The sequence below is a fragment of the Naegleria lovaniensis genome (genome assembly GCF_003324165.1).
Source record: "Naegleria lovaniensis strain ATCC 30569 chromosome Unknown tig033, whole genome shotgun sequence".
Classification (NCBI taxonomy): Eukaryota; Heterolobosea; class Eutetramitea; order Acrasida; family Naegleriidae; genus Naegleria; species Naegleria lovaniensis.
In genome coordinates, this window is record NW_025407854.1 from 308,189 (window position 1) to 321,886 (window position 13,698).

Here is a 13,698-nt window from a genome sequence, read left to right on the forward strand (position 1 = left end):
ACCAATGTTGTCTAAGATATGAGGTTAACAGAGGTCATAACATGCAACACACATGACAATGATCTATAGAAAATCTAGTACAATGTAATTCCTTTCCAAAAATTAATTTCATTAAAATATCCAATCTGTCGATGGTGAGTGAAGTATCTTGTAAAAATTTTGTCACATGGTCTCTTGCCATCATCTTGTAACTCTTTACACCTTGTTTAAACTGGCCATTAATTTAACAGTAACAGGTTTGTCGGTTCCTCTCCTTTGTTGTGCGGAATTCGTTAAAGTCCCAATGTGAACTCCATTTCTCTAACTCTTGAAATTGGAAGGCGTTGAGGTGATCTGGAAGCAGAGGAGATTTATACAAATCCAGTAAAATAGTTTTTTGCTGACGTTTCTCTTCTTCTTGTATTTTGGATTTCCAATTTGCAATAGAGTGTTTGAAAACGGAAGAAATTTTGTTAACATATTCAGCTAGATCATCATTGAGATTCCGAGGTTCAATCGTGATAACAGAGGTTGGATTTAAATTGGGTAGCAATCTATTAACAATCCAAAATACAACAGTTTGGCAAGCGTTAGAGAGTTGGGGTTTGTTATTCTTGTTGTAGGTACGTTCAAGTTGGTCAATGGCATATTTTATATTCTCCATCTTGATATTTTGTACAATATTGTGGAGTGATGAGCCGTCGAAACAACGTCATACAAAGACTTTACATCATCATCCGACAAATTAGCACCACCGCCAGATTCGTGAGAAGCCAACACTGACGCTGCCTGTTGAGCATTCCAACTCTTGTAATCACTCAATTTGAGAGTCCGTTGCCATTTTTCTTTTTTTTTACTCGCCACAGAAGTTCTTGTGAGTTTTTTTCTTTGATGATGATTGAGGTTGGGATTTATTGTATCCCTTCAAAAAGAAGTAAACAACAACGAGGCAAAAGAAAGGCAATACCATGAATATTAATAATAATTGCATGATGGTTTTCGAGCAAATGTTGTTTACTGCATTTGTTTGGTGATGATGTTCCTGATGTTTTTGTGTTGATGAATAAGGTTTGGTTTGAATGTTTGCAGATGCTGCTAACTGGATCTATGTTATCAAATCGGAGAATAGCCTTTGCAAAAAGTTAGAAGAAAAGTAAGAAGTTTAAGGGTCTCAAAAAGATGGAGTTGAAGAAAAATTTATTTTTTTGTTTTGAAAAATTGTATTACCTTATTCAACCCAACTTATATTAAAAAACCCGTTTACAGTACAAGGAAAACACAATCTAATGTAGGGTTGTTACATGGATAGCACAGTCCAAAAGAAAGTTCTTTAAGCAACACTCAAGTGAACAGTTCAGAGGTCACACAACGAAACAACAATTGACATTTTCAAACGAATCAACACAAGTTGGTTTCGAATTTGTAAAAGTAACCTCCAATCGATTACTGAAACTGCATTTTGTCCAAACCAAGACGTCAAGTCAACCTGCAATTTACACGTGTGCCATTCTGAATTGTACTTTTTTAGGTGTGTCTACACTTTTTTGTTGCCAGACATGTTGTTTCACTTGTTTCATAGCTAACAGCTGTATGACTATTTGAATTGCACAACTACAGTAAGCTTCATTCAGAAGAAGGTGGGAACAAGAGCAATTCTCATCTCTTTGGAATTTCAAGGTGTTGATACCAATGATTTCTCAAGTGCACGCCTTCAATTAACCGACTATGAAAATATTTTTCCTTTTCTGGACCATGACAGAGAACAAGTACAAAGTTTTTTTGTTTCATCGTTGAATAGAATCTGTTTACCTCGGGCAACAACAACAACGCCCATCATCAAAAAAACAACACACCACTACTCTCTGTAACAAGGTTTTTGTGTACCTATTCCTTGTAATTTGTAGTCCTTTTGAAATTTCATTGTGAACTCTGCAACGTATCTCTCTAACTCTTGTAATAATAACTGATACTGTTACTACAGTGCACTATTGTTGTTGTTGTTGTTGTAATTGTAGCAATATATTCTATCGGATCCGAATCAGTCCAATTTCTAGTAATAACATTCGTGTACAGTTAGTTATCTGTCCCGGGACTGCAGACCAACAATCTTCATCATTATCTTTCATTCATATTTTAAACAAGTTCCACCAAAACAAACTTTCAAACTAGTTGATAAATAAATAACAATGCCAATAGGACCCAAAGTACATCGGAGTGGATATGTCTTCAAGAAGGGAGGACTCATCAAATCCATCAAGAAACGTTGGTTAGTACTCAATGATGAAGAACTCGCATACTATGAAAATGTTGAGAAAATGGCTGGAGAGCCACCAATTGATAGAATTTATCTTCGACTCGTGATTGCTGCTGAAGATACGGGAAAGACTGAAGTCATTTCCAAGAAGAATTATTATGAATTTATAATCAAGACGAATTTGGGAAGAGATTATCAGATCTATGTGGAGACTGCGGAAGAGAGAAGCGCTTGGGTAGATACTATCAATTCATTAACTCACGCTTTTAAGAGTCCTGTGAAGAGCTTTGAGAAGGTTACGGATCCAAACATGTACAACAAAATGGCTGCTGTCAAAAATTGACATTTGACATTGGGTTTACGATGAGAAGAGAGTGGTCGTGATTGTGTGTTGCGGTGTTGATGGCATTGTCTGTCCAACCTACTTGAACCACGTTCATCAATTATTGACATTTATTGTCGCCACTTCATACTCTTTTAATCACTCACACTTTTGTATTAATAGTTTTAACCCTACCCTAATGCACATTTTCAATTTTGTTAAGCTCTGCGGAATGACTCAAGGTACAATCCCTCGATTATTCATTTGTAAATTAACTCACAAGACACATTGTTGTCTACCCCATTAAAAACATTGTTCAATTCGTTCTAGACCATTCGTCATTATTAAGCTCAGGTCGAAATGAAAAGCTTTTAAAACAATTCATACGATTAGACCTCGTCCAAAAGCGAAAACAAAGTAACTGTGAAGATCTAAGGGTTGTACAACATGTTTTTAGAAATTTTGTTTTATTATTTGGATGAACTAATTTAATCGAACTTTTCAACTTGGTTGATGATTTGTTTACCTCCTCTAATTCTACCAGTTCTACGAGCAGCAATCAAACCGACCTTTCTACCAGCTGGTGTCCATCTAGACACAGTAGATGGCTTACCAATGTGTTGATGGTTACCACCTCCGTGAGGGTGTTCAACAGGGTTCATAGCAACACCACGGACTCTTGGCCATTGTTTTCTTCCCTTAGCCTTGAATCTAAAGTAGTTGGTTGATGCCTTCAAGACAGGTCTTTCAGTCTTACCACCACAAGCAATAACACCGACTGTGGCTCTGTTGTCGGATGGGAGTGTCTTCTTGACACCTGATGGAAGCTTGACTCTTGTCTTACCGTCCTCAGAGTGGGCAATGATGACTGCAGATTCACCAGCAGCTCTAGCCAAAGCACCTCTGTCACCAGTCTTTCTTTCAACGTTACAACAGACAGTACCTTCTGGCAAGTTACCGATTGGAAGAACGTTACCAATCTTCAATTCAGCCTTCTTACCACAGAAAACAAATTGACCAGTATATAAACCTTCTGGAGCGAGGAAATGTTGAATGTCCTTCTTTGGCTTGAGAGGATCACGGAAAACAACTTCAGCGAGTGGAGCTCCTCTACCTGGTTCGTGCAAAATTTGTCTGACGACACCCTTCATGAAACCTTCTCTTTCAGAAAAGTCCCACTTTCTGTATTGTGGCTTGGCAATCTTGTGGATGGATCTAGTCTTGTATGGACCAGCACCGTTACCCTTTCTTTGTGCTCTAATTCTCTTACCCATCGTTGTCTAGATTCACAACAAAAATATCAAATTAGAATAACGTTAGTTTAAAAGACGATGACGTACGTTTGTTTTGGCTTATTTTTTTTCGACAAATTTTTTCAAAAATCTGGTCAACTTTATTTTAGAGTTTACAATGGCAGCGTAATTTTTGGTTAAATTGTCCTACTTGGTGAAGGTCGAACCACAAAGGTTACAAACAACATTTACACAAACATCACCTCCATCATGATTTGAGCTCCTGGTTGTCTCTGGGAAAAGAGAGAAGGTGCAGTGTTGGATGCACCAGTGACCACTGAATTTCCATCTACTCTGTTGCCGTCGACAAAAACAGTGTAGTTGACAAGATCGTCAATCATCTGACATGCCCTAGAACGAGCTGCATACTCACCACATGCTCTACATTGGACCGAATCGTACACAGGATCTCGAATAATTTCAAACGTGAAAGTGTCCCGGGTGATGGGATGGTGCTTAGGGCAGGTGGAATGTGTAAATTGAGCTCCTAATTGCATGGGAAGGTTAGAAGGGTGAGAGGGTGAGCAAATTGGACATGTGTCTCTTGGAGGAGGTACAAATTGTTCTGTCGCAATGCTTCTTAGTAGAGTGAATGTATTTTCGGTGTTTGTTCCATCCAGTTTTGGGTTGTTCGAAAAGAATGAATGGAGGGTGAGAGCAAAATGAAGAACGGGCATATTAGATGACGGATCTTCGGTAGTTGTGAGTGCTTGAGTGATTGTTTTGAGATTTCGAATCATTGCAACATTGTCTGTAAGGGTGGCCACTTCATCTTTATCAATGCAGTTATGAGAAGGAAGCGGTGCTTGAGTTTGGTACGAAGATGCTGACCAATAATATTTCTTGATAATGCTGTCGTAATAAAGTAATAACCAATCACACAATAATAGTTGTGTCTTTTTGTTTGATTCTTGCTTGGTTAAAAAATCCAAGAGCTCAGTGGCATAAAAATGTCTAATGCAATTTCCTAGAGTTATCTTCTTCTGAAGGAGTAAATATTTGGGGTCGTTTTCCAACAATGTAGCTTCTGTACAAATATTCGAGTAAAGGAAATAAATGGATTTTTTCAAATTCCAATCTTGATTTGTTGTGGCATGTTCAAAGGAACGGTCAAGTATGGCTTCTACAACATGACTCATGTCAGGTTGAGTAAGGCAAGCGGCTATATCAAACAATTGCTCTCTGCATGTCAATCCCTTAGTAATTTTAGTTGTGAAATAATCAATGATATGTGCTGAAGGAATTTGTTGGTCTTGTGGTATTTGATAAATTGCTCTAATCGCGTACATGAAGAGAGGAATAATGTAAATCCTAGTTTTGCTTCGATGCTCAAAATCTATCCGTATTTCCTTTAGAGGAGGTCGTTCAACAGCAATAGCAGCAAGAGTATGATTAGGAGAGAGTGAACAACCCCAAATTGGGAGATCAGATCTCTTTGGAATTATTGTTACTGAAATATATTTGTCTGGTGTTTGCGCAGAAGAATCTATGTGGGGTTGCGGATGTTCCACTATTTTCCATTGAACCAAACTTCCATCAAGAGAGCTCGTGTAAACCATAATTGCATTTAAATTGCAATGTGTCTGGGTGCATGCAATTGAGACTTGCTGAAGAGAAATCGAGGAAATTATATGATCTTGACAAGAGTAGGATTTTCTCCATTTGAGAGTCATGTCACCGCCAGCATTAATCGAAAATTTACAAATAAAAAACTTCTTGGCTTTGGCATAGGCAATATATAGAGTGTCTTGATCGTTTTCAGAAGAGGTCTTGGATGAAACAAAGAGAGGCTCTATTGCGATTACAGGTAATCCATCTTCATGAAAATATTGTGAGAATTGTTGTTGAGACATGTCACTAACGGATAGTAAATCTTCTCGCTTCTCAATATTTTGGTTGAATTCTTTAGGAATTTTCAAAAACTTGAGCTCGCCGCTGGAGCTAGCACAAACAACTCGGAAATAGTTTTCTGATTCTGCTGAAGGAAGAAACTTTACAATAGATATAAAGGTGGAAAAGACTTTGTGGTAACCAATGAGCTGAATGTCGACTTTCTCGTCAATTGTTTGCATAACAGAGAATACTGAAATAAATCCAGATTTTGATCCACACACTAAATAAAACGCCCTTTTCTTAGATTCAGCATTTAAATTCGTAAATGATGTTGAAAAATCAAAGCATAATATTTCTGATAAAGTTAGTCTGTGAAAGTAATCTTGTTGAGAGAGCTGATTTAAAACTAGCGTAAAAAATTGTTTGAAAAATCGATCTCAACATACCTCTTCATCTTTGGCTCGGGCTGATCCTCTTGTAAAATAAAGCCTCTTCGGCTTTTTTGATTTGTCTGTTTGTTGCTCTTCAGATTCTAGCGGTTCCTGTGTTTCGTTCAATTTTCGTTTGTTACTAATTTCCTCACTTTCGTTACTTTCTTCGTTGTTTGTGGCGTCAATTTCTTGTGTCTTGCTTTTTTTTGACTTCTTTTTTGTAGATTCAGCTTTTTCTTTCTCAGGAGAGTAGATATTACAGACTACGTCAGAACGTTCACCCTTTTCTTTATCTTTTCTCATTTTAGTTCTCAATTTAATGTAAAGATTTTTAGTTATACTCTCTTTTGAAATGTTGAATTCTTCCATACGTGATTTATATGCTTCCAAAGTGCTTTTGAGCACCTTATCATAAACCTTTTGTTCTTCGTCTGTCCATTTTCTATATCCAACCTATTTGCAGGATAACAATTGTCGTGACTCCATGAAAAGTATATTAGCTTTCAATTAACTTACCTGGTATTCTTTTTTAGAAGGGTCAAATCCAGACTCTTCTGTGAAATTTTTGTAAAATTCTGCAAAAAATTGTTGTTCAACGCTCATGACAGAGGAGTTCTTTTTGGAGGAATGAATTCTAGTTTTCTTAGCAACTGCAACGAACGCTTGCGAAGGAGGAGGCATGATATTTTGAAGAGGAGAGGAAATTTGATGCTCTTTTTCGATAGCTTGTAAATTTTTGTCATTATCTTGTAAAATTGACCTTACGTCACAGACAAGTTCCCAGTGTGTTGAAAATGAAAAATTTGGTTTTTTGTAAATTTTGCAATTGTTGTCAGAGGTGGAACAACATAAAAGGCATCCAAAATTATTAATTACAGATGCTTTTGTAGCGTTGTTGGACGGTACTGGAGGGCTCCAACCAATGCTTCGGAAGCAGCTTGGAAGAAAACGAACAAACATGGATGGATGAATGACTGATCTATCTTTGAAATGAGTTGAAGTACGCACTGGCTCGTGGTTGGTAGTTACCACTCCATCTTCGGATTCAGTTTCTTTGTGTAACACAATCATTCCTCTCTTATCTGTATTTGTATTCACAACACAAATGGAATTGTTTGTAAGTAGTGCTATTGAATTATTCTCTTTGCACCATTTGATTGAATTCGGAAATGAATTTCTTGCATTAAACTCTTCAATAAATGATCCGTATTTATCTGGTGATGCATTATTATCTTCCAAAGATGATGAAGAACCAGCATTTGCTTTTCCGATTTGATCATTATTTATAAAAATGCTCGTTGGCTCGCTATTATTTGGAATTGGCTCTTCGTCCGACACGTCCTCCATATTTAAAAACAACGAGCTTTGCATTGGAGGTGATGACGAAAGCCTTTCTTCGCTCATTTTTTTTTGAAAGGAATCGAAACAAGCCTTTCCAAAACTTGAATTTGTTGAGCCTTGTCTTAAACAAACATAAACTCAATAGTGCTTGGGGAGAAGGGGACATTAGTTTCAATCGGGCGTCAAAAGCAACTTGGTTGATTATCATGTTGGTCAACAAATCAAAAAAAAGCTGACACTAATCATCTCCTACACGTCTTTTTTCCGATAACAAAACATTTTACTTGATATTTCTTCGAGTTGAGTGACTATTGAAACAAACAACTTGTTTTCAAAGACATTCATGTACATTCATCTCTCACATCGTTGTTGTCGTCGTCATTAAAAACAATTTTACAACTTGATTCAATACCTCCAACAAACTTGTCATCATCATGACCAATAATTTCACCATTCTACAATTAACAGCTCCTATACCTTGGAATTTTCATTCCACAGACATGATGGATCAATGCAATTATGCAAATCCTCTTTTCATTTCCCGAATTAACAAAATACCTCCTTCTAATTTTTATCGAATTTACTTGTTAGGAACAATATTTGGATTGGGACTCATTCTCTATGTTGGTGCTTTTGCGTTAGTGATTGCTCGGAGGAACAAATCTCCACTGAGGGATCGTTCCGTATCACTTTTATTGATCTCGGGAATTTCTGGAGCTTTTGGACTTGCCTACATGTATTCTCGATTGTATTTTGACTTGATTTTAGTTTGTCCCATTACGTATTATATGGTGGGATTGGTTCAATTTTCATATTTTCTTCCATACTTGTTTCGTTGTTTTAGGACTATCATGCAATATAAATTAGCTCAAGCACAAGCTGCCATCATGGAAGAGCAAGAGATTTCTACGGAGGATCAATTCAATGTGAGGGATTTGAATAGTTATTATTATGGAGTGGAATCCATGACCAGTAGTGGAGATCGTAGAAGACGGCGAAGGAGAAATAGAGACATTCGTGACAATGCATTTCTCTCAAGTGAAAATAGTAATGAATTGAATATCACTGAAAGGCCGTTGAATTACGACTTTTTGTCATCTAAAAAGAGAATTACACAAGGAAATATGATTTCTGAATTGGCCAAGAATGAAAAATATTCTCGACTCATTAGCAATCAATATTACTTCTCTGAGGGATTTCTTCTCATAATTATGACCATCATTCTCTTAATATGGACGATGATTATTTTTGTGGCACACATGCTTGTCATGTTTGGATTTAATCTTATTAATCCGGTTTGTCAAAAGAGATGTAACGAACATGAGGGCGTCGCTTTGCGAGTATTCGTTTGTGTGACAATTATTCTCATTATTCCATTTGCATTTTTATTATTCAAAATGAGGAAGATTAATGACGATTTTTCGATTCGAAAAGAAATGACGGTCATGCTATGTTTTAGCATTATTGTAGTGGCTATTCCTTTAATTGTGCTGTTAGCAGTTCCTGGCCAGGTAAGGAATTATTGTGTGAAAATTATTTCACAATTGCAATCAACAACTACTATAATGACATGAATGATTTATCGCAAATTGAAAAATAGTTTTGGCCTGATCAACCTACTATTGGATATTTTCTGGGAGTGGAAGTTGTGGGTAGCTTCATTATTTCAATTATTTATCCTCTGGGTTCAACATGGGTTAGAGATATTGACATGTCAAAATTTAACATTTTCAAAAGATGGAAAAAACGCGGATCCCATTCTGACCACATGATCACCACTTCAAACATGATCTTAAACGAATCGATCCATGCATCAACTATACCCTCTGAAAGTTCCATACCATTTTATGAAAAATTTGAATTTTATTTACAAAACAACGATGCAAGAGAGATTTTCAAACAATTCCTCGTGAGAGAGTTACACGTTGAAAGTCTGATGTTTGTCACCGAACTGCAGTATTTTAAGAGTTTGGATGAAGAGGACGAATTACTTGGGGAGATTGCAAAAACTCTTTTCGAAACCTATGTCAGAGATGGAGCACCTTTTGAAGTGCACATTTCACACAAAGTGAGAAATGAATTAATCAGCAATTTAGAACGACCTTCTCTGAGTATTTTCAACAAGGCTGAACAGGAGGTGTTAAAAAATATGGAAACTCAAAGTTTTTCTCGATTCAAAAAATCAAATTTATTTTCAACATTTACAGAAAGATTTAAACGAAATAACTATTGAGAGAATTCCATGTTCATAATTATAATTAAAATATGATGCAAGTAATTAATTCGTCTTGAATTGTTTAAAAAAAATGAAACAAATTTCCAATTTGAAAAAGCTTGAAAAAATTGCTCCATCATCAACATCGGAATCATCACATTCATTACTGAAATCCAAGAAGACATATTCAAAAAATGTTTCCTCCGCAATACCTCAAGAAAAGTTTCAAAATTTTATAATACCCTCTCGATTCCGAGAAGGAGAAGAATATGTACTCACTCATCAAAAAAGAGAAGATGATTCAATTTATACATTTAGACACGTTATACCGTACATACATGTCTATGATCAGAGTGTAGAAAATTATGAAGGGAGAATGATTGGAAAGCCTTTCAAAGAGGCTTATTGCTCCGAGTATGGTATTGATGAAAATACTTTTTCTCGAATGTGCATCATGGGAGTCATCACACTAAACCATCAACCAATTCTTACACGACAAAAACAATTCCAAAAGTTGAAAGAGGGGGATTCTTTTCAAGTTAAAGATATTCGTATGGATAGACCCGTTAAACATTTTGATCAATTAGAAATTATTTATGAAAACGAGGATTTTGTGGTTGTCACAAAACCAGATGGAGTATGTGTACATCCAATTCGGAGATATCACAAAAACTCTCTGTTTTATATGATGGAACATGAGTACGATCAACATTTTGGAAATAATTTACATTGTAAAAGTAGGTAGGACACCGTTATCATGTTAACGAAAATTTCATGCATGACTTGAACGACTTTAATGACAGCCATTCATAGATTAGATCGACAAACAAGTGGCGTATTAATTGTTGGAAAAACACCAAAAGGAGTGAATCTATTTCAAAAGCAATTCAAAGGACAACATATCAACAAGCAATATATTGCAAAAGTTCATGGCATCATTCATGAAAATTCAGTTTTTGAAATTAACGATCCAATTGTGTGTATTCAACCATGGGATGGACTCTACAAATCAATACCGAATCGAGAGAAGGAGTTAGAGTATCGTGAGCTCTGTAAAAAGAATCGTGTCAATTTTGAACCTAAATCTTCCATGTAAGTTGTTCAGGGGATTCATCGAACGCCACTTATGAAAATTCGATTTGGGTGACAGAACGAAATTTCAAGTATTGCTTCGAAATGAACAAGAAAACACAACGACGTTATTATGCACTCCCATTACAGGGAGAACTCATCAGATTCGAGAACATCTTTCGGGACAAGGATTTCCTATCATTGGAGAAGAAGTAAGCATGACAAAGATTGATCCAGAATACTCTGAAAAACGCATCGATACAGGAACAGAAATATGGAAATACAAACTAGATTTATTTGAGAAGTATGGACTTGACTCTCCACAAGTGGCCATGCAAGCATTACAGGATACAGTGTATGGGCGTTCTTTTTCAATTCCACAAGATCTCTGTTTGTTTTCGTTCAGATATCAGGTAGGACCATTTGATTTCCAGAGCTCACTATTTGCTCCAGAATTTTTGAAAAGGGATTGGAATGAGATTTGTCACATTTTGAAACGACCAAACAAGAAAAGGTAACAAAGGAATTCTGATTTTTACAGTATTATTGTTGAACAAACTTGGATTGAGCAACAAATGCATCAATCATGCTAGAGCTTGAGATTGGATAATTGACCAGCTGAACTGTCTTTCCATCCTCAGAGAGAGTGGTGTGAGGCTGAATAAATACTTTTCTTGGTTGTTTCTTGTCTAATACAATCTTTCTCATTTTCACAAAGTCTTCAGGTACTGAGGTGTACTTGTTGAAAAGTTCCGTTGCTGCATTCTTGTCACCGATGGACTTGTAGACGTTAATCTTCAAAAGATAATCATAAATGGCCTTCTTTCCAACTGTTTCAATCTTGGTCTTGTCCAAAGAGAGCTGTAAATCATTATCTAATTGCTTAATTTCAACCAGACCATTTCCAGCTTCAAGAAGAACTCTAAGAATGGAATAACGAGCACGCATGTGAGCTTGGAGCCAAGCGCCTGTATCAGGATTATAAAATTGCAAACCCATTAATCCTGCTCTCACCATATTAAGCCAATTCACATAAATGATTTTATCAGCTTCTTCTCCTTCAAATCCACAAATCTTTAGAATTTCACGATCCAAACACAAGTAAATGCCAACACACTCAGCTCGACATTCTTCATAGGCGTTACTAATTTCACCAATGACAGAATTGAAGTTCTCTCCAGGTTTGTAGAATGTAGTCACAGGCTGTTTAGTGATTGGATTAATGACATTGGCAATGTCAGATTCTTTCAATAAGGAACCGCTTCCGTGACCCAAAAGTTCATGAAGAATGACTTGAACTTCGAATGATTTACCTTTGTAATCAGTGTAAATTTTCTTATCTTCCTCATTTAAAAATGTAATTTCCTCACCAGCAGCAACTGGAGCACCTAAAACATTCCCCAACGAAACGTTCTTGAAACCATGTTGGTCTCGAATGTTGAAGGAGTTTGGAATGTTGATTCCAGCTGGGAGACCAGAGCTTGTGAATGTAATGACTTCCAGACTGTTGTTGTTGATATTGGGATTGAATATCGAATTCGACGAGTAGTTCAGTAATGCCATGTAAATTGTTCATGTCACTGATGTGTCAATAGAATTTCGAACATACCTTGTAAAGTCAGGTTTTGTAAATTTTGAAACTTCGAATGGTTTTCTGTCACCGTTTGTGCTGTCTTCATTCCATGGTAATCGTGCAATGAATTTTTCAGCATTGTCTACAATTGTTTGAGCTTTTTGACTTGCAACCTTGTTCACGACAGCGACGAATCCCTCAAATTCAGCTCTTACTCTCAAAGGGTCTCTATAAGATTCAATGTATCCAATATTTGTCTCAATAATTGGTCCCTTATCCTTGACCCAAGAAATTTGAGAATCTAAGAAATCTTGACCATTGCCCGAGTCAAAGAATTGAGTATACTTTCTCAACATTTCTTTTTGGTGCTCGTTCGCAGCAAATGGCAAAGCCTTTTCCAAGTTGTCACGAATATTCGCCATCTGCTTACTAAAGTCACCATATGTAACAGTAATGGTAAGATCTTGGAAAGTGTGAGTGGTTGGATCTTTTGGTTTTGCACTTGCGGTCTTGAGCTCAAATTTCTTGTCACCAGTCTTGAATAGTCTTGTGTGTTCAATATGAATTTGTTGTTGTTCCATAAACGTCTTTACCAACTCTGCCTCTTGTTCTGTGACGTCTCTAGTGTAATAGGTCGAGTTTCCAAACCCCAATTCCAGCACATTGCTCTCCAAACTGTACATGGCATTTTTGATCTTTTCAAAAAGCTCAATAGCTTGTTGATTCTCACTTGCCTTAACTACCTTTTCAAACTCCTCGGGTTCACATCTTGGAATGAATTTACTGTCCCCAAAACTCAAATAATTACCCATATTTCCAAAGAATGAAACTGCATAATTAATAACAGCCTCATAATCATGTTCAGAAACTCCAGCCTTCAACGACTTTTCTTTCAATCCACTTGCTTCAGCTCCTCCTTCAAAAAGCAAACAGAGTAACCGATAAATATCAGGACTCTCCTCCGAAACTTGATGAAGAACAATAGGTGTTCCAGCAATGGCTGCCCGAGAGAAGTAGTGAGCATATAATTTTTGATCATCAGTGAGAGCATTCCAAGCCTCTTCAAGCTCCAATCGTGTAACTGGAATTTTCTCGGGACAAACGTAGTGTTTTAATTTCTCATCTTGCAAGATGGATTGCACTTGTTGGACCATTGTGTGGTTGTTGATTGAATAACGGCAACTGAAAAATCTTGATTGTTGAATGGAAGAATACGAGCTTTCCTTTTTCTTGTGTTGAGAAATTGAGTGCAATGAGAGGATTACTTGAGAAGAGGAAGAAACAATTCCGACGCGTCTACTTGCAAGATTTTTTTTAGAATGAATTCCAATAGTACGAAAAAGGGACATTTTTTACATCAGAAGGTGATAAATTCGAGAAGATATCA

The 13,698-nt window shown here is 36.6% G+C and overlaps 5 protein-coding genes across 5 annotated transcripts; 3 read left to right on the top strand and 2 right to left on the bottom strand.

Moving 5' to 3' along the window:
• Positions 1-2,165: 2,165 nt before the first annotated feature.
• On the top strand, positions 2,166-2,576 carry C9374_008223 (uncharacterized protein; the record flags this gene model as incomplete). The annotated part of the gene is made up of 1 exon (XM_044698276.1): positions 2,166-2,576. The coding sequence occupies one exon, from the start codon at positions 2,166-2,168 to the stop codon at positions 2,574-2,576; it is 411 nt and encodes a 136-aa protein (XP_044545846.1).
• A 467-nt stretch (positions 2,577-3,043) lies between these two features.
• Positions 3,044-7,515, bottom strand: C9374_008224 (uncharacterized protein; the record flags this gene model as incomplete). The annotated part of the gene is made up of 5 exons (XM_044698277.1): positions 3,044-3,835; positions 3,896-3,906; positions 4,221-6,075; positions 6,127-6,564; positions 6,628-7,515. The coding sequence occupies 5 exons, from the start codon at positions 7,513-7,515 to the stop codon at positions 3,044-3,046; spliced, it is 3,984 nt and encodes a 1,327-aa protein (XP_044545847.1).
• A 371-nt stretch (positions 7,516-7,886) lies between these two features.
• C9374_008225 (uncharacterized protein) lies at positions 7,887-9,685 on the top strand (the record flags this gene model as incomplete). The annotated part of the gene is made up of 2 exons (XM_044698278.1): positions 7,887-8,963; positions 9,053-9,685. The coding sequence occupies 2 exons, from the start codon at positions 7,887-7,889 to the stop codon at positions 9,683-9,685; spliced, it is 1,710 nt and encodes a 569-aa protein (XP_044545848.1).
• A 73-nt stretch (positions 9,686-9,758) lies between these two features.
• Positions 9,759-11,256, top strand: C9374_008226 (uncharacterized protein; the record flags this gene model as incomplete). The annotated part of the gene is made up of 3 exons (XM_044698279.1): positions 9,759-10,404; positions 10,471-10,759; positions 10,818-11,256. 3 exons carry the CDS (start codon positions 9,759-9,761, stop codon positions 11,254-11,256), a joined length of 1,374 nt encoding a protein of 457 aa, XP_044545849.1.
• Positions 11,257-11,281: 25 nt separating this feature from the next.
• Positions 11,282-13,465, bottom strand: C9374_008227 (uncharacterized protein; the record flags this gene model as incomplete). Its single annotated transcript, XM_044698280.1, has 2 exons — positions 11,282-12,242; positions 12,348-13,465. The coding sequence occupies 2 exons, from the start codon at positions 13,463-13,465 to the stop codon at positions 11,282-11,284; spliced, it is 2,079 nt and encodes a 692-aa protein (XP_044545850.1).
• Positions 13,466-13,698: the final 233 nt, after the last annotated feature.